The sequence below is a fragment of the Salvelinus fontinalis genome, chromosome 8, assembly GCF_029448725.1.
Source record: "Salvelinus fontinalis isolate EN_2023a chromosome 8, ASM2944872v1, whole genome shotgun sequence".
Classification (NCBI taxonomy): domain Eukaryota; kingdom Metazoa; phylum Chordata; class Actinopteri; order Salmoniformes; family Salmonidae; genus Salvelinus; species Salvelinus fontinalis.
The window spans coordinates 33,559,712-33,580,368 of record NC_074672.1 but is presented as its reverse complement, the minus strand read 5'-3'; the positions used below and the strand labels follow the sequence as shown (position 1 = coordinate 33,580,368).

The window sequence follows — 20,657 nt, the reverse complement described above, 5'->3', positions numbered from 1 at the left end:
GATATGGCTGGGACAATGCTGGGGGAAAAGGCCAGAAAAACTATACAGACAATGCCTTCATCAAACAACACTGTTTCACGACACATCAGCGACACGCCAGGAGGTGTTTTGAAACAATTACTGCTTCACATACAAGCCAGTGAATTCTATGCATTACAACTGGATGAGTCAACAGACGTGGCGGGCCTGGCACAGCTCCTGGTCAATTGAGGAAGACATTCTCTTCCGCAAACCACTGGAAACCAGGACAACAGGAGAGGATATTTTTTAAGTACTGGACAGCTTTGTGACATCAAATGGACTTTGGTGGTCAAGATGTGTTGGTATCCGTACTGATGGCGCTAAAGCCATGACAGGGAGACATAGTGCAGTGGTAACGCTCATGCAAGCAGTTGCACCCAACGCCACTTGGGTACACTGCAGCATCCACCGAGAGGCTCTTACTGCCAAAGGAAAGCCTGACAGCTTGAAAGACATTTTGGACACTACAGGGAAAATGGTTAACTTTGTTAAAGCAAGGCCCCAGAACTCTCCTGTATTTTTTACACTATGCAATTATATGGGCAGCGACCATGTAACGCTTTTACAACATACAGAAGTGCGCTGGTTATCAAGGGGCAAAGTATTGACACTTTTTTGAATTGAGGGACGAGCTTAAAGTGTTCTTTATTGACCATCATTTTCACATGTCTGACCGCTTGCATGATGACAAGTTTCTCACACGACTGGCCTATCTGGGTGATGTTTTTTCTCGCCGGAATGTTCTGAATCTAGGATTACAGGGACTCTCTTCAGCTATATTCAATGTGCGGGACAAAATTGAGGCTATGATTAAGAAGTTGGAGCTCTTCTCTGTCTGCATTAACAAGGACAACACACAGGTCTTTCCATCATTGTATGATTTTTTTGTGTGCAAATGAACTCAAGCTTACGGACAATGTCAAATGTGATATAGCGAAGCATCTGAGTGAGTTGGGTGCACAATTACGCAGTACATTCCCGAAACGGATGACACAAACAACTGGATTCATTATCCCTTTCATGCCCTGCCTCCAGTCCACTTACCGATATCTGAACAAGAGAGCCTCATCGAAATTGCAATAAGCGGTTCTGTGAAAATTGTATTTAATCAGAAGTCACTGCCAGATTTCTGGATTGGGCTGCGCTCAGAGTATCCTGCCTTGACAAATAGCACTGTTAAGACACTGATGCCCTTTGCAACCACGTACCTATGTGAGAGTGGATTCTCGGCCTTCACCAGCATGAAAACTAAATACAGGCACAGACTGTGTGTGGAAATGATTTAAGACAGACTCTCTCCAATACAACCCAACATTGCAGAGTTATGTGCATCCTTTCCAGCACACCCTTCTCATTAACCCGTGGTGAGTTATTCACAATTTAACAATTAACAAATAAGGTTTTATATGTAAGATGGTTAAATAAAGAGCAACATTATTGATTATTGTCATATTATTGGGTTACTATATTATTACTATTAATAATAATATAATAATATTACTAATAATAATAATTATTACTATATTATTATTTGTGCCCTGGTTCCTATAAGAGCTCTTTGTCACTTCCCACGAGCTGGGTTGTGACAAAAACTCACACTCATTCTTATGTTTAATAAATGTATCGTATAATGTGTGTGTGGCAGGCTTACAATGATGGCGAAAAACAACATTTGAGAGTTGACCCTGGTGCTAGAGGGGGTACGCAGCTGGAGGTTGAATGTTTGAAGGGGTACGGGACTATAAAAAGTTTGGGAACCACAGCCTTAGTAGATGCCTTTGCGTTGAAGTACTCTTATGTTTGTCATGTATTGGTTGAGAACCGTAAATGCCTGGCTTGTATAGTTCACACTCAATTTTCACTGTAACTTTAATGAACTTCTACCTAGTGGTCCCCACAGCAACACACACACAGGGTGTTTCTCAATATGCATACTACCGTGCGCCACATTCTGATGCTCTGAGTGCATTTTCTGAGGACGTTCTTGTGAGGACAAGAGTGTGAAGAATGCATAAAACATTATATTTGAGAAGCATTCGCATTCCCCCTACTGAATTACCTCACACTCACCCTACTGTATTACCTTACGCTGCACCTACCCATTCACTGAACCTTCTTCCAGCCAGGACAATGGCAACAATAGCAACGAAACAAGATACAATGCATTTGGAAAGTATTCAGACCCCTTGACTTTTTCCCCATTTTGTTATGTTACAGCCTTATTCCAAAATTGATTAAAATCTACACACAATACCCCATAATGACCAAGCAAAAACAGGTTTTTAGAATTTTTTGCAAATGTATTAAAAATGTAAAACTGAAATATCACATTTACATAAGTATTCAGATGCTTTACTCAGTACTTTGTTGTAGCACCTTTGGCAGCAATCACAGCCTTGAGTCTTCTTGGGTATGACACTACAAGCTTGGCACACGTGTATTTGGGGAGTTTCTCCCATTCTTCTTTGCAGATCCTCTCAAGCTCTGTCAGGTTGGATGGGGAGCGTCGCTGCACAGCTATTTTCAGGTCTCCAGAGATGTTCAATCGAGTTCAAGCCCGAGCTCTGGCTGAGCCACTCAAGGAAATTCAGAGACTTGTCCCGAAGCCACTCTTGTGTTTTCTTGTCTTGGTGCTTAGGGTCTTTGTCCTGTTGGAAGGTGAACCTTCTTCCCCAGTCTGAGGTCCTGAGCGCTCTGAAGCATGATGCTGCCACCACCAGGCTTCACCTTAAGGATGGTGCCAGGTTTCCTCGAGACATGACGCTTGGCATTCAGGCCAAAGAGTTCAATCTTGGTTTCATCAGACCAGAGAATCTTGTTTCTCATGGTCTGAGAGTCCTTTAGGTGCCTTTTGGCAAACTCCAAGCAGTCGGTCATGTGCATTTTACCGAGGAGTGGCTTCCGTCTGGCCACTCTACCATAAAGGCCTGATTGGTGGAGTGCTGAAGAGATGGTTGTCCTTCTGGAAGGTTCTACTATCTCCACAGAGGAACTCTGGAGCTCTGTCAGAGTGACCATCGGGTTCTGGGTCACCTCCCTGACCAAGGCCCTTCTCCCCCCAATTTCTCAGTTTGGACGGGCGGCCAGCTCTAAGAAGAGTCTTGGTGATTATAAACTTATTCCATTAAAAAATGATGGAGGCCACTGTGTTCTTAGGGACCTTCAATGCTGCAGAATGTTTTGTACACTTCCCCAGATCGGTGCCTCAACACAATGTCAACTGCAAACACCAAACAGGTGTTTGCCTTTCCAAATCATGTCCAGTGAATTGAATTTACCACAGGTGGACTCCAATCAAGTTGTAGAAACATCTCAAGGATAATCAATGGAAACAGGATGCACCTGAGCTCAATTTTGAGTCTCATAGCAAAGGGTCTGAATACTTATGTAAATAGGGTATTTCTGTTTTTTACTTTTAATACATTTACAAGAATATAAAAAAATCTGTTTTTGCTTTGTCATTATGGGGTATTGATAAGTGTAGATTGATAAGGACAATGTTTTATTTAATCCATTTTAGAATAAGGCTGTAACGTAACAAAATGTGGAAAAAGTCAATGGGTCTGAATGCACTGTATTACCAACGCAAACATTTTAATTCATAATTAGCAACTATATGTGAATCGTAATAATCTAGCTATCCAGCTAGTTAAAAAGGCAAAAATTACCTAAAACTAATGTTATGCAATGTAGATATACATTTTTGGTGGGTAGCTAGCTACCAATTATTTGTGGCTAGCTAGCTAGCTGGTGAGTTATCCCTATTGACTTACTATGAACTTACCCATTCACTGAACCTTCTTCCAGCCAGGACAAGATGTGCGTTCTTCGTGGATAGCTAGCTAGCTAACAATTCTTTATGGCTATCTGTCTAGCTAACAGTAGTAGCTAGCCAGTTAGCCCTATTGACTTACTATGGGCTTGCGATCTACACACACTACAGTGGGTATTGTAGGCAGGTAAATATGTGAAAATTACCACAGGCAACTTATCAGATGTAAATGGACAACATTTCATTCCGACGTTGGAGTTTAGTTTCTCCCGATTCAGCTCAAATAGTAATAGCCGCCATTGATTTCAATAACTGTGCAAATACTTTCTGTAAATACTTTCCATTGAAGCTTGCATCAATGCATGCTTCAAAATATGTACAAACGGAGTACGCATTCGAGAAGTACCCCCCTTCGTGCTCTGTTTCGCGTACTTTGATTTGGACTCCGACTCTCCCGTGCTCCAATTTGCATGCTAGGAGCACGGTGGTATGTATTTTGAAAAATACCAACAGTCTCAACTTGAAGCAGCTTTGAAACAAATATCTAGTAGGAAAGGCTGTGTTTGGACATAATGTGCATGTGTGTACGCGGGTTTGTTTCTGTTGTTTTATGTATCTGTACATATAATTGTGTGTCTATGTAGGTATGCAAATGTGTTTATGTGTTCCACAGAAATAGCCAAAGCTCACAGAGCAGGGTGAAAAAAAGGAGGGTAATTGAGCCGACCACTTAAGCCGATTAGTAACTTTCCCCTCTGTGTGCATTTGAGGGGCGGGTAGGGGGGTCCCTGCAGATCAAGGCAAATATGTTCCTTTTTTCCCCAAACTTTATTAAATACGGTTAGGAGGCTCTAACACAAGATTAGCAAAGGATAGCGGGAAGTTGCTTTCTCAGCAAAATCCCAAATCTGCGTATGTGCTTCAGGGAAGAGAACAGAGCTGTGAAGTAGAACAGAGACATGGGTTTTTCCCCGTATATCCTGGGAGTTATTATTTGACTGTACGTGCTGTGTTCCTAATGTTGTGTCAGAAGAATCTGTGTGTGGGTTTGGATGCATGCATGTGTGTGTATGTTCACGTGGTGTTGCTGTGCATTGACTCTGGCCCTCAGTTCTTCTTCTCCTATGCAATTGTCACCTATGCCGCCGCCTCTGGAAAAACGGTGTTCTCTAAGTTTTGTTGGAGTATTTGTTGGAGTGTTTGGCCCCGACAGAGATGGACGCCTAGATTCGCGTTCTTAGGAACCTATGCAGTAGTTTATTTTTTTAACGTATTATTTCTTACACTGTTACCCCGGGAATCTTTAGTCTTATTACATACAGCTGGGAGGAACTATTGAATATAAGAGCAACGTCAACTTACCAACATTACGACCAGGAATACAATTTTCCCGAAGCGGATCCTCTGTTTGGACCACCACCCAGGACAATGGATCGGATCCCAGTAGGCGACCCAAAACAACAGAGCCGCAGAAGGGGCAGACGGGGCGGTCTTCTGGTCAGGCTCCATAGACAGGCACACCGCCCACCGCTCCCGAGTATACTACTCGCCAATGTCCAGTCTCTTGACAACAAGGCAGACGAAATTCGAGGAAGGGTTGCCTTCCAGAGAGACATCAGAGATTGTAACATTCTTTGTTTCACGGAAACATGGCTCACTCGGGATACGTTATCAGAGTCGGTACAGCCACCCGGTTTCTTCACACATCGCGCCGACAGAACCAAACATCTCTCTGGTACGAAGAAGGGTGGGGGTGTATGACTTATGATTAACGAGTCGTGGTGTGATCATAACAACATACAGGAACTCAAGTCCTTTTGTTCACCTGACCTAGAATTCCTTTTGATCAAATGCTGACTGCATTATCTACCAAGAGATATCTCTTTGATTATAATCACAGGCGTGTATATCCCCCCCCCCCCCCAAGCAGACACCTTGACGGCCCTGAAAGAACTTCATTGGCTGCATTTATTGTAGCTGGTGATTTTAACAAGGCTCATCTGAAAACCAGGCTCCCTAAATTTTATCAGCATATCGAATTCGTGACCCGGGCTGGCGACACTCTGGATCATTGCTACTCTAATTTCCGCGACGCATACAAAGCCCTCCCTTGCCCTCCTTTTGGCAAATCTGACCACAACTCCATTTTGTTGCTCCCAGCCTATAGACAGAAACTTAAACAGGAAACACCCATGCTCAGGTCTGTTCAACGCTGGTCCGACCAATCTGATTCCAAGATTGCTTTGATCACGTGGACTGGGATATGTCCGGACAATAACATTGATGTATACTCTGATTCGGTGACCGAGTTTATTAACAAGTGCATCGGTGATGTGGTACCCACGGTGATTTATTAAATCTTTCCCCAACCAGAAACCGTGGATTGATGGCAGCATTCGTGCAAAACTGAAAGCGCAAACAACTGCTTTTAATAATGGCAAGGCGACCGGAAACTTTACCGAATACAAACAGTATAGCTATTCCCTCCGCAAGCCAATCAAACAAGCTAAGCGTCAGTATAGAGACAAAGTAGAGTCGCAATTCAACAGCTCAGACACGAGACGTATGTGGCAGGGTCTACAGTCAATCACAGACTACAAAAAGAAAACCCTGGGTCTCGACCCCGCCCTGTGCAACTGGTTCCTGGACTTTCTGACGGTCCGCCCCCAGGTGGTGAGGGTAGGAAACAACATCTCCACCCCGCTGATCCTCAACACTGGGGCCCCACAAGGGTGTGTTCTCAGCCCTCTCCTGTACTCCCTGTTTACCCATGACTTCGTGGCCATGCACGCCTCCAACTCAATCATCAAGTTTGCAGACGACACTACAGTGGTAGGCTTGATTACAAACAACGACGTGACGGGTAGGAGGTGAGGGCCTTGAGTGTGGTGTCAGGAAAATAACCTCACACTCAACGTCAACAAAACAAAGGAGATGATCGTGGACTTCAGGAAACAGCCGAGGGAGCACCCCTCTATCCACATTGACAGGACAGTAGTGGAGAAGGTGGAAAGTTTTAAGTTCCTCGGCGTACACATCACGGACAAACTGAAATGGTCCACCCACACAGACAGCGTGGTTAAGAAGGCGCAACAGCGCTTCTTCAACCGCAGGAGGCTGAAGAAATTTGGCTTGTCACCAAAAACACTCACAAACTTTTACAGATGCACAATAGAGAGCTTCCTTTCGGGCTGTATCACCGCCTGGTATGGCAACTGCTCACAACTGTAAGGCTCTCCAGAGGGTAGTGAGGTCTGCGCAACGCATCACCGGGGACAAACTACCTGCCCTCCAGGACACCTATATCACCCGATGTCACAGGAAGGCCAAAAAGATCATCAAGGACAACAACCACCCAAGCCACTGCCTGTTCACCCCGCTATCATGCAGAAGGCGAGGTCCGTACAGGCGCATCAAAGCAGGGACCGAGAGACTGAAAAACAGCTTCTATCTCAAGGCCATCAGACTGTTAAACAGCCATCACTAACATTGAGTGGCTTCTGCCAACATACAGACTCAATCTCTAGCCACTTTTATGATTTAACATTTGGATGTAATAAATGTATCACTAGTCACTTAAACAATGCCACTTTATATAATGTTTACATACCCTACATTACTCATCTCATATGTATATACTGTACTCTATACCATTTACTGCATCTTGCTTATGCCATTCGGCCATCGCTCATCCATATATTTATATGTACATATTATTAATCAGTCCTTTACACTTGTGTATATAAGGTAGTTGTTGTGAAATTGTTAGATTACTTGTTGATATTACTGCACGGTCGGAACTAGAAGCACAAGCATTTCGCTACCCTCGCATTAACATCTGCTAACCATGTGTATGTGACCAATACAATTTGATTTGATTTAAATGAAATTATGAAATAATGAATGGCTGATGTGCATTTTTTAACAGTGCATTCGGAAAGTATTCAGATTCCTTTTTACACGGTTTGTTACGTTACAGCCTTATTCTAAAATGGATTAAATACAAAAAAAATCCTTATCAATCTACGCACAATACCCCATAATGACAACGTGAAAACAGATTTTTGGGAAATTCTTGCAAATCTATGAAAAGAAAACAGATATCTTACTTACATAAGTATTCAGACCCTTTGCTATGGGACTCAAAATTGAGCTCAGGTGCATCCTTTTTCCATTGATCATCCTTGAGATGTTTCTACAACTTGATTGGAGTCCACCTGTAGTAAATTCAATTGATTGGACATGATTTGGAAACACCTGTCTATATGGTCCCACAGTTGACAGTGCATGTCATAGCAAAACCATGATGTCAAAGGAATTGTTCGTAGAGCTCCGAAACAAGATTGTGTCAAGGCACAGGTCTGGGGAAGGGTACCAAAACATTTCTGCAGCATTGAAGATCCCCAAGAACACTTTGGTAGATAATGCAGTCCAATTTGTAAGTCGCTCTGGATAAGAGCGTCTGCTAAATGACTTAAATGTAATGTAAATGTAAACACAGTGGCCTCCATCATTCTTAAATGGAAGAAGTTTCAAACCACCAAGACTCTTCTTAGAGCTGGCCGCCCGTCCAAACTGAGCAATCAGGGGGAGAAGGGCCTTGGTCAGTGAGGTGACCCAGAACCCGATGGTCACTCTGATTGAGCTCCAGAGTTCCTCTGTGGAGATGGGAGAACCTTCCACAAGGCCAACCATCTCTGCAGCGCTCCACCAATCAGGCCTTTATGGTAGAGTGGCCAGATGGAAGCCACTCCTCGGTAAAAGGCACATGACAGCCCGTTTGGAGTTTGCCAAAAGGCACCTAAAGGACTCTCAGACCATGAGAAACAAGATTCTCTGGTCTAATGAAACCAAGATTGAACTCTTTGGCCTGAATGCCAAGCTTCACGTCTAGAGGAAACCTGGCACCATCCCTACGGTGAAGCCTGGTGGTGGCAGCATCATGCTGTGGCGATGTTTCTCAGGGACTGGGAGACTAGTCAGGATCGAGGGAATGATGAACGGAGCGAAGTACAGAGGGATCCTTGATGAAAACCTGCTCCAGAGTGCTAGGGACCTCAGACTGGGGTGAAGGTTCACCTTCCAATAGGACAAAGACCCTAAAGCACACAGCCAAGAAAACACAAGAGTGGCTTCCGGACAAGTTTTTGAATGTCATTGAGTGGCCCAGCCAGAGCCCGGACTTGAACTCGATCAAACATCTCTGGAGAGACCTGAAAATAGCTGTGCAGTGACGCTCCCCATCCAACCTGACAGAGCCTAAGAGGATCTGCAGAGAAGAATGGAAGAAACTCCCTTAACATAACAAAATGTGGAAAAAAGTCAAGGGGTCTGAATTCTTTCCGAATGCACTGTAGACGTTCACACACTTGTTTGAGGACGTTACGTCATGTCATCACACCCACCAGTGTGGAGACCCTACTCTAGCTCTTATTACCATCTTTTATGCCTAAGTTGGTTTTAGGTGGTTTGAAACAACCAATTGATATACTATAAGGTCTGTAAGTCAAGTAATAAACTAGTGTGGGAGGAAACACTAGCAGTCAGTTCACAGCTCTGTTTCCTTCCCTGTAGGTAGTGTACTTCACAGCTCTGTTTCCTTCCCTGTAGGTAGTGTACTTCACAGCTCTGTTTCCTTCCCTGTAGGTAGTGTACTTCACAGCTCTGTTCCCTTCCCTGTAGGTAGTGTACTTCACAGCTATGTTTCCTTCCCTGTAGGTAGTGTACTTCACAGCTCTGTTTCCTTCCCTGAAGGTAGTGTACTTCACAGCTCTGTTCCTTTCCCTGTAGGTAGTGCACTTCACAGCTCTGTTTCCTTCCCTGTAGGTAGTGTACTTCACAGCTCTGTTTCCTTCCCTGTAGGTAGTGCACTTCACAGCTCTGTTTCCTTCCCTGTAGGTAGTGTACTTCACATCTCCGTTTCCTTCCCTGTAGGAAGTGTACTTCACAGCTCTGTTCCCTTACCTGTAGGTAGTGTACTTCACAGCTCTGTTTCCTTCCCTGTAGGTAGTGCACTTCACAGCTCTGTTTCCTTCCCTGTAGGTAGTGTACTTCACAGCTCTGTTCCCTTACCTGGTCCTGGTGGTTCTGTTGGCCCATGGTGTAACCTTACCTGGAGCGCTGGATGGGATTGTGTACTACCTGAAACCAGACTGGTCCAAACTCTGGGAAGCCCAGGTATGGTGTGTACAGTACAGACAGCATGTGTTGCACAGGGATATGCAAGGATTGTTTTAACATAAATATTCATGTTGTGTTCCTAGGTGTGGATCGATGCTGGCACTCAGATTTTCTTCTCCTATGCCATTGGTCTGGGTGCTTTAACTGCCCTGGGCAGCTACAACCGCTTCCACAACAACTGCTACCAGTAAGTATGACAAAAAAGCACAGTTAGACCATAAAACCCATCAACCACTGCTACCAAACATGACCACAAATTGGATCCCCCCAAAAACTGCAGGGATAATTAGTTATTGGTTATGCATCTTTATTTCTAGTTGGATAAAATGTAAGAGAAAAAAAAGCATTGTCTTGAACTTCCATTATTCTCCCAAGAGTGTCTGAGTATAACATCTAATAATCAGAGTGAGTCAGCTCCCTCACTAGTCCCACTGCTGCAGCAGCTCTGGGTTGAATGGCTGAGATGCTTCAAGCATGTGTTTAGCCTAAACTGACTCAGAAATGTAAACAAACCCAACTTCCTAAAATGGCAGTTTTCTGGACGTTGCCAATAATATGGACGCTTTTTAATAGATACCAAGTCTCGATACTAATGTTAGGCCTTAGCGGGAATTTATGGAATGTCCATTTAGGAGTAGCCTTTCAATGACTTTTTTCTATAATTTTTTGTTTACCTTAGTTAGAAATGTACACGCAGTCTCAGTTATGAAGGTATTCATATTAGCTAGTCATGGTCCTCTGATGTAGGCTATATGATAACCATTAACTGTAAACCATGTTTGCAAAAACAACACTTTTTTAACTATAGTAAATACTGCAGTTCCTCATTTGCATATACCCTGCTTATTCCCCTCCCCCATATCCCAATTTGTGCTATACATCAGTGAGAAACCTACATGCCAAGTAGAAAAGAGCAGATGCTCTGAACTATCTGTTCAGACCCCAGTCCTACCTGCAAGTTATGGAAAATTTACTAAAATACTAAAATTTTAGTATTTCTCCAATAGGTTTCCTCAAGGAGAAAGCCTCCACTTCTATGTCAAAGATAATTAAACTAAAATACTACAGTAATTTTCGCAAGAACACTACAGTAAATGTTACAGTATATTACAGTCACCACAAACACTATAGTAAATACTACGGTATACTACAAGCTGCAAAAACACTACATTAATTACTATAGTATATACCATAGTTTTCTTTCACTACAGTATTTATACTATAGATACCTGTAAATACTACAGTATACTACAGTAAATACTACAATAACGTCTGCAAAAACACTACAATGAATACTATAGTGTATAAATAAGTAGCAATACTATAGTATTACAGTATTATTTATTTATATGGGTTTTACAGAGTTGTCCCTCTATCCTCATTTACGATCTAGCCTTATGTTTCACAGGAAGTAGAAGTAGGTGGAAGTGTAGCTGTTATTGCCTACGCCTGTCCAATCCTGTCAGATCTGTGTCATAGCAGCATCATTTGAATCAATAAGAACAGTGATAACAACACATTGATCTGTACAGTATCACTACTAACTGTCCTGGATGGATGTTGTTTCTATCACTAGTCTTTTAAAGTAGCTCATTTGCTCTCGTGGCTTTAGAGTCGATATCCAAATTACACCGACAACACAGCAGCTATCAGAGAAAAGCCTACTGATCCTCCTGTCTATTTCTCTCTTTCTCTCCTTCGTCCTTCAATCTATTTTAGACTCCAGCTTTCGTTCCGTACTACCCTTTTCTAGTCTCACTCATCTTCTCACTATTACTCATTCACTATTATTACATCTTTCACTTTGTGTTGTTGCCTACTTGTGTGTGTGTGTGTGTGTGTGTGTGTGTGTGTGTGTGTGTGTGTGTGTGTGTGTGTGTGTGTGTGTGTGTGTGTGTGTGTGTGTGTGTGTGTGTGTGTGTGTGTGTGATGAGGGTAAACAGGGTATGAGAGAGTTTGAGTTTTGATTTGGTTTATAGTCTAGTAGATGATGGAGCTGATGAATGGAGCTGTTAAAACAATGCTTCATCATCAGGGACCAATCAACACATTCACCTCCTGTCCACCAATCAGCACGTTCACCTCCTGTCCTCACAGTTTTATAGGATCTCATTAACTTGTTTCTCAGTGCTTGTCTTGAATTAACACTTAACACTTAATCCATGTATCACTCTGTTGTGCTATCTGTCCACAAATCACTCTCAACATACAGTAGCCATGAACTATTATCTGAACCTCTGATGATGATGATTCCAAATGCATCCTGATTAGGGCTGTCAAAAACCATGTGACCGTTTAGTCACGGTAAATAGGCTTCTCCAAGCTCTGATGTTGATCGTTAATAGCCTACCAAACTTGCTAACTGCCTGGTACTCAGCACTCTATTGTCCCTCTAATCACTCTGACATCAATGTAAATGTATTCAAAAACCTAATCAAGCACTTCATGAGAGCCCATGAGCTCATGTTGTGCAACATTTCAATAGGCTATGCAATTCCGCAAGAAAACAGAGTGATGGCCTCTACTAAAAAGAGGAGGATCCTATCAGCTTTCAATAGGCTAGGCCTACTATATTTATTTCTCAACTTTCCTATTATTAAGCACATTGCTTATATTTACAACAGGAATATAGCCTACCTAGCTGGCATGAAAATAAACCAGGGGGAAAAGTGTCCTCCTTTCTTTTCTTCTTAATGTGTTTGAGCCAATCAGTTTTGTGGTGACAAGATAGGTTTGGTATACAGAAGATAGCCCTATGTGGTAAAAGACCAAGTCCATATTATGGCATGAACAGCTCAAATAAGCAAAGAGAAATTACAGTCCATCATTACTTTAAGACATGAAGGTCAGTCAATCCGGAAAATGTCAAGAACTTTGAAAGTTTTTTCAAGTGCAGTCGCAAAAACCATCAAGCGCTATGAAGAACATGGATCTCATGAGCCTCGCCACAGGAAAGAAAGACCCAGAGTTACCTCTTCTGCAGAGGAAAAGTTCATTAGAGTTACCAGTCTCAGAATTTGCAGCCCAAATAAATGCTTCACAGAGTTCAAGTAACACATCTCAACATCAACTGTTTAGAGAAGACTGTGTGAATCAGGCCTTCATGGTCAAATTGCTGCAAAGAAACCACTACTAAAGGACACCAATAATAAGAAGAGACTTGCTTGGGCCAAGAAACATGAGCAATGGACATTAGACCGGTGGGAATTGGTCCTTTGGTCTGATGAGTCCAAATTAGAGATTTTTGGTTCCAACCGCCGTGTATTTGTGATCTCCACATGTGTGGTTCCCATCGTGAAGCATAGAGGAGGAGATGTGATGGTGTGGGGATGCTTTGCTGGTGACACTGTCAGTGATTTATTTAGAATTCAATGCACACTTAACCAGTATGGCTACCACAGCATTCTGCAGTGATCCGCCATCCCATCTGGTTTGCGCTTAGTGGGACTATCAACAGGACAATTACCCAAAACACACCTCCAGGCTGTGTAAGGCATATTTGACCAAGAAGAAGAGTGATGGAGTGCTGCATCAGATGACCTAGCCGCCACAATCACCCGACCTCAACCCAATTGAGATGGTTTGGGATGAGTTGTACCGCAGAGTGAAGGAAAAGCAGCCAACAAGTGCTCAGCATATGTGGGACCTCCTTCAAGACTGTTGGAAAAGCATTCCAGGTGAAGCTGGTTGAGAGAATGCTAAGAGTGTCCAAAGCTGTCATCAAGGCAAAGGGTAGCTACTTTGAATAATCTAAAATATAAATACACTTTTTTGGTTACTGCATGTTATATGAGTTATTTCATAGTTTTGATGTCTTCACTATTATTCTACAATGTAGAAAAGAGTAAAAAATTAAGAAAAACCCTTGAATGAGTAGGTTTGTCCAAACTTTTGACTGGTACTGTATATTATTTAGTATATGTAAAGACAATATTAAATCAAGAATAGTCTGATGGGTGACAATATTAGCCTATCACTTGTGAATTATAAATTATCACTTGTGAATGATGCCCAGAATAAGAAATAATGTCCTTTTTTGCGATTTTCTTCTAATCATAGTCACACACCGCATGTAGCCTGTAGGTTTGCATCACAACTAAAGTGGCCTAATAACTTCTTAAAATTAAGAACAATAATCCGCTTTACAAGGGGTGGAGAGCCTAACTGTTACATAAGCAGCATGTGAGTTTCAATTTTGGGGGAAATCATTTTCCCCATAAAAATGCACCTTTTATAGTAAAAGCATTACATGCATAATTGCATTTGCTGTCACTTTTGATCATGGTGTTTTCTGCTAATGGAACATTCACGCTTATAGCCTACTACGATGTGCGCATTGCTGCGCTTATAATGTGAAGAAATACCCTAATAGTTTATCAACATTTTAAGCTAAACATTCTGATCTGTTGCGTCAACCACATTCCGTAAAAACGTTTTTGGGGATGCTAATGGTTGTATTCATTTGGGATCTATCGCATCCCACAACTGTCCCAGACTGTGTTTGGAATATTTATTTCTCGCTCAGAATAGAATAGGTCGACTTTTGTTCCATGGGAGATAGTAGATTGACATAGGCTAGTGCTTTTGCTGTTCGTTAGGCCTACTCATCTTGTTGGCTGATGAAAAGTTGAAGGAAAAAGGAAACCGCACACTGCTCTTGATAGTATCACCGATATTTAATAAGCTTAAGTATCAGCCACACGGCCTTCGTCAGATACGTAAGCTTATTAAATATCGGTGATACTATCAAGAGCAGTGTGCGGTTTCCTTTTTCCTTCAATTTGTTAAATTGTTGCCATGCACCTGCAAATAAGATTGCTCAGATGTGCGAGTGCCTTTTTTAATTTTGGCTGATGAAAAGTAAAAGTGGACAGTTCTTCCAATATCTTCAATAAGCACCTCGGAATTAGATAATGACGCGCGCAGGTACGTCACCGATGTGTCTTTCTTCACTTGTAGCCTGTGAGAAAGACCCGATCACGTGATGGAGCACGCAGCACTCAGGGAGAAGGGCACAATGGCCATTTTTTTGGGGTGCATTACGGACACACAAAGGGGATGCCGCTGTGAAATTTTAGGCATTATCAAGTGCTTGTCAAATTGTGAATGAGTGACTGATGTAGTGTGTACAGCCTGCGCAAAAAAAGCAAAGCAGAGCTCATGTCTTTCAAGGGACTTTTTTCAAATCATCATTAGAGTCTCATCATGCAGCCTTACAATGTATTAAAATTCAAAACATATAGCCCAACATTTGTAGAACAACTAAAGTTACATTAATAACTCTAAATTAAGCATATAGGAATACCTATTTCTTTGTTAACCGCTCAACACAGAATAGCCGCATGTGCGCACTCCCTCAAATCGTTTGGAGAAAATATCCTTTATGTTTTATTCACCTTTGTTCAATTGTGTTCTTCATACTATAAAATAAGGCCACGGAATTCTAAGCTAATCTTGTCTGCTAGATGAACTAGTGTAGCCCACAGCCATTTGGCATAGCCAGATCAGGACCTAACATAAGGACGACTCAGAGTATGCTATTCTGTTCTTTTGAAATAGACTACATTTTCTTCATATCATGCTTCTTTAGACCTGTGTAAAATAAATAATGAATTTATTGTGAAGGTGTATGCTATATTACATGGATTTATTATACTTTCTAAGATGTAGATGTTCCAAAGGTCTGCATCAGTGGCTTGTAGGCTATGTGTGGAAGCCATGAGATGCTAAATGTGTTTATGTTAATTAACGGTCAATTACCGTGAGACCGACAGTTATTTGCTTGACAATCACCGGCGGACTAATTTTTGTTACCGCCACAGCCCTAATCCGGATGCTGACTGTTTGGATTGTTGTTGCATAAAGCAACAGCAATGCTACAAAGCTCAAGTATGCAGGTCATGTTGTTGTGTACACACTCCTCATATAGCTGGCTCTTAATAAGGGCACAATGGGGCTTATTGGTGGGACAGAGTTGGCAGTATGACTCAGCGTTATCTACAGGGAGGCTAATCCATCTCAGGGAGGATGTGACAGGGAGGGCTTTTTCTACCCACATTAAAAAATACAACAGTTTACTATGGAATACTACAGTACTTACTATAGAATTCTGTAGTATACTGTAGAATACTATACTAGACGTGTATTACTTACTATAGAATGTCGTAGAATACTATAGTAAATAGTACTGTAATAAAATGTTTGCAAAAACAACACTTTTTTAACTATAGTAAATACTGCAGTTCCTCATTTGCATATACCCTGCTTATTCCCCTCCCCCATATCCCAATTTGTGCTATACATCAGTGAGAAACCTACATGCCAAGTAGAAAAGAGCAGATGCTCTGAACTATCTGTTCAGACCCCAGTCCTACCTGCAAGTTATGGAAAATTTACTAAAATACTAAAATTTTAGTATTTCTCCAATAGGTTTCCTCAAGGAGAAAGCCTCCACTTCTATGTCAAAGATAATTAAACTAAAATACTACAGTAATTTTCGCAAGAACACTACAGTAAATGTTACAGTATATTACAGTCACCACAAACACTATAGTAAATACTACGGTATACTACAAGCTGCAAAAACACTACATTAATTACTATAGTATATACCATAGTTTTCTTTCACTACAGTATTTATACTATAGATACCTGTAAATACTACAGTATACTACAGTAAATACTACAATAACGTCTGCAAAAACACTACAATGAATACTATAGTGTATAAATAAGTAGCAATACTATAGTATTACAGTATTATTTATTTATATGGGTTTTACAGAGTTGTCCCTCTATCCTCATTTACGATCTAGCCTTATGTTTCACAGGAAGTAGAAGTAGGTGGAAGTGTAGCTGTTATTGCCTACGCCTGTCCAATCCTGTCAGATCTGTGTCATAGCAGCATCATTTGAATCAATAAGAACAGTGATAACAACACATTGATCTGTACAGTATCACTACTAACTGTCCTGGATGGATGTTGTTTCTATCACTAGTCTTTTAAAGTAGCTCATTTGCTCTCGTGGCTTTAGAGTCGATATCCAAATTACACCGACAACACAGCAGCTATCAGAGAAAAGCCTACTGTTCCTCCTGTCTATTTCTCTCTTTCTCTCCTTCGTCCTTCAATCTATTTTAGACTCCAGCTTTCGTTCCGTACTACCCTTTTCTAGTCTCACTCATCTTCTCACTATTACTCATTCACTATTATTACATCTTTCACTTTATGTTGTTGCCTACTTGTGTGTGTGTGTGTGTGTGTGTGTGTGTGTGTGTGTGTGTGTGTGTGTGTGTGTGTGTGTGTGTGTGTGTGTGTGTGTGTGTGTGTGTGTGTGTGTGTGTGTGTGTGTGTGTGTGTGTGTGTGTGTTTGCTTGATATCAATACCACGTCTTTAAAGTCTCTCTCTCTCTCTCTATCTGCAGAGATGCATTTGTTCTAGCCATGATCAACAGTGGGACCAGTTTCTTTGCAGGGTTTGTGGTGTTCTCAGTGCTGGGCTTCATGGCTGCAGAGCAGGGGGTCGACATCAGTAAGGTGGCCGAGAGTGGTAAGGACAGAGATCCCTAAAACACTACTACCCCTGTACCTCATCCAGGTGGCTGGTGGATGCCCAAATTTTTCCAGACACAAAAACATTTAACAGGCACATTTTCTTCAGATTTGTTTTTAATTATGAAGATAAATCACAGAAAACACATGCACACTCAAATATACACTACCATTCAAAAGTTTGGGATCACTTAGAAATATCCTTGTTTTTCAAGTTTGAGTTTCAGAAGAAAGTTCTTTGTTTCTGGCCATTTTGAGCCTGTACTTGAACCCACAAATGCTGACGCTCCAGATACTCAACTAGTCTAAAGAAGGCCAGTTGTATTGCTTCTTTAATCAGAACAACAGTTTTCAGCTGTGCTAACATAATTGCGAAAGGGTTTTCTAATGATCAATTAGCCTTTTAAAATGATACTTGGACAACGTGCCATTGGAACACAGGAGTGATGGTTGCTGATAGTGGGCCTCTGTATGCCTATGTAGATATTCCATAAAAAATCTGCCGTTTCCAGCTACAATAGTCATTTACAACATTAACAATGTCTACACTGTATTTCTGATCAATTTAATGTTATTTTAATGGACTTAAAAATAAAATAAAATATTTCAAAAACAAGGACATTTCTAAGTGACCCCAAACTTTTGAACGGTAGTGTATATATATTTTTTACATGTTGACTTTGAATTGAAAATAAAAAACTGTTCCCAAATACTCTGTGACCACCCACCAATGTGACTTTTAAGAATAGACACTCTACCAGCCAATGGCTAAATCTAACTAGCATTTTGGCTGGTGTTAATTCCCCACCGTGATTCATCCCTATATCTTCATCCTCACTTTGACTTCATCGCACTCACCCTGACCCCTTCCTTATTCCTTTCAGCTTGTGCCCTTTCAGCTTGTGCCCTTCCCGTCTATCTTCCCCATTTGGTGTTGTGAAAATGCTGACTAACTCTGCCTCTCTGTCTCTCTCCAGGTCCAGGCCTGGCGTTCATAGCCTATCCCAAGGCTGTTACTCTGATGCCTATGGCTCCAGTCTGGGCAGCGCTCTTCTTCTTCATGCTGTTGGTACTGGGCCTGGATAGCCAGGTATTGGACAATGCACATACACAACACACACACACACAAACACACACACACACACACACACAGAGGGATTCTGACAGTTAATGTCTGCAGTTCTATGACACATACTGTGCGTTCACACACAGCCACTTACCTTGACACAGTGGGGACATTTGAACTTGTTGAGTTGTATATCAAAGTAGTCCATCTTTGTTAGTCCCAGGGCCTGCAGCCATTGTTCCACAAGCACAGAGGCAGTCATTGAGCCTCTGTCTGCCTCACAGAGAGCATCTGTCCACTCTCCTCTCTGTTCATACACTGCTCCTCTCTCTATCTCTCTCTCTCCATCTCTCCTCTCTGTTCATACACTACTCCTCTCTCCATCGGTCTCTCTCTCCATCTCTCCTCTCTATCTCTCCCCCCATGACCATTCAAGGACGCAAACAGCGCTGCTATAGAAGTAACTGTTATTAGAGTATCAGAAAATTAAATATTATCCGATATATTATAATCATGATTATGACATGACAGCATATCAAAGTATGGTAGCAGAATATCAGAGTAATCTCTCTTTCTCAGTTTGTTGGGGTGGAGGGCTTCGTCACGGGGGTCATGGACATGCTACCGCCCAAATCTATGGCGGGCTCGCTGCGTCGCGAGGTTGTCGTGGCGATATGCTGCATCACCTGCTTTTTCATCGACCTCTCCATGGTAACAGAGGTAAGAGGGTCAGGAGAGGGGAAGGGAGGGAATGGACAAATGAAGAGAAGAGGGATGAAAAGGGGTCAGAAGGAACTTATTTAGTAGTTCATATTACATCACTCTTACAAGACAACATGAACTCATATTCTTTCTCATTTCCTTTTCTGTCTTTTCACCCCACTGTTCTCTCTCTCCCTTCCCCTCTCTCTCTCTGTCTCTCTCTCTGTTCTCTCTTTCTCTCTCCCCCCTCTCTCTCGCTCTCTCCCCCCTCCCCTCTGTCTCTCTCTGTTCTCTCCCTTCCCCTCTCTCTCTCTGTTTTCTCTTTCTCTCTCCCCCCTCCCCTCTGTCTCTCTCTGTTCTCTCCCTTCCCCTCTCTCTCTCTCTGTTCTCTCTTTCTCTCTCCCCCCTCTCTCTTGCTCTCTCCCCCCTCCCCTCTGTCTCTCTCTGTTCTCTCCCTTCTCCTCTCTCTCTCTGTTCTCTCTTTCTCTCTCCCCCCTCTCTCTTGCTCTCTCCCCCCTCCCCTCTGTCTCTCTCTGTTCTCTCCCTTCCCCTCGCTCTCTCTGTTCTCTCTTTCTCTCTCCCCCCTCTCTCTCGCTCTCTCCCCCCTCCCCTCTGTCTCTCTGTTCTCTCCCTTCCCCTATCTCTCTCTGTTCTCTCTTTCTCTCTCCCCCCTCTCTCTCCCTCTCTCCCCCCTCCCCTCTGTCTCTCTGTTCTCTCCCTTCCCCTCTCTCTCTCTCTGTTCTCTCTTTCTCTCTCCCCCTCTCTCTCGCTCTCTCCCCCCTCCCCTCTGTCTCTCTCTGTTCTCTCCCTTCCTCTCTCTCTCTCTCTGTTCTCTCTTTCTCTCTCCCCCCTCTCTCTCGCTCTCTCCCCCCTCCCCTCTGTCTCTCTCTGTTCTCTCCCTTCCCCTCTCTCTCTCTCTGTTCTCTCTTTCTCTCTCCCCCTCTCTCTCGCTCTCTCCCCCCTCCCCTCTGTCTCTCTCTGTTCTCTCCCTTCCCCTCTCTCTCTCTCTGTTCTCTCTTTCTCTCTCCCCCCTCTCTCTCGCTCTCTCCCCCTCCCCTCTGTCTCTCTGTTCTCTCCCTTCCCCTCTCTCTCTGTTCTCTCTTTCTCTCTCCCCCTCTCTCTCGCTCTCTCCCCCTCCCCTCTGTCTCTCTCTGTTCTCTCTCTCTCCCCTCTCGATCTCTCTTTCCCCCTCCTCTCTCTCACTCTCTCTGTACGCTCTCTCTCTCTTCCCCCTCCTCTCTCTCTCTGTACTCTCTTTTCCTTCCTCTCTCTCTCGCTCTACTCTCTCTTTCCCTTCCGCTCTCTCTCGCTCAATCTCCCCCACTCTCTCTACTCTTTCTCCCCCCTCCTCTCTCTTCTATCTC

At 42.8% G+C, this 20,657-nt stretch overlaps 1 protein-coding gene across 2 annotated transcripts in view; it reads left to right on the top strand.

Moving 5' to 3' along the window:
* si:ch211-117c9.5 (sodium- and chloride-dependent creatine transporter 1) overlaps positions 1-20,657 on the top strand; it is a 41,124-nt gene that overhangs the window by 14,996 nt on the left and 5,471 nt on the right. For both annotated transcript variants that reach the window (XM_055932254.1, XM_055932255.1), the window contains exons 6-10: positions 9,836-9,970; positions 10,057-10,160; positions 17,399-17,523; positions 18,503-18,615; positions 19,171-19,311. In XM_055932254.1, the coding sequence (XP_055788229.1) occupies positions 9,836-9,970; positions 10,057-10,160; positions 17,399-17,523; positions 18,503-18,615; positions 19,171-19,311 (618 nt within the window). The remainder of the gene's footprint in view (positions 1-9,835; positions 9,971-10,056; positions 10,161-17,398; positions 17,524-18,502; positions 18,616-19,170; positions 19,312-20,657) is intronic.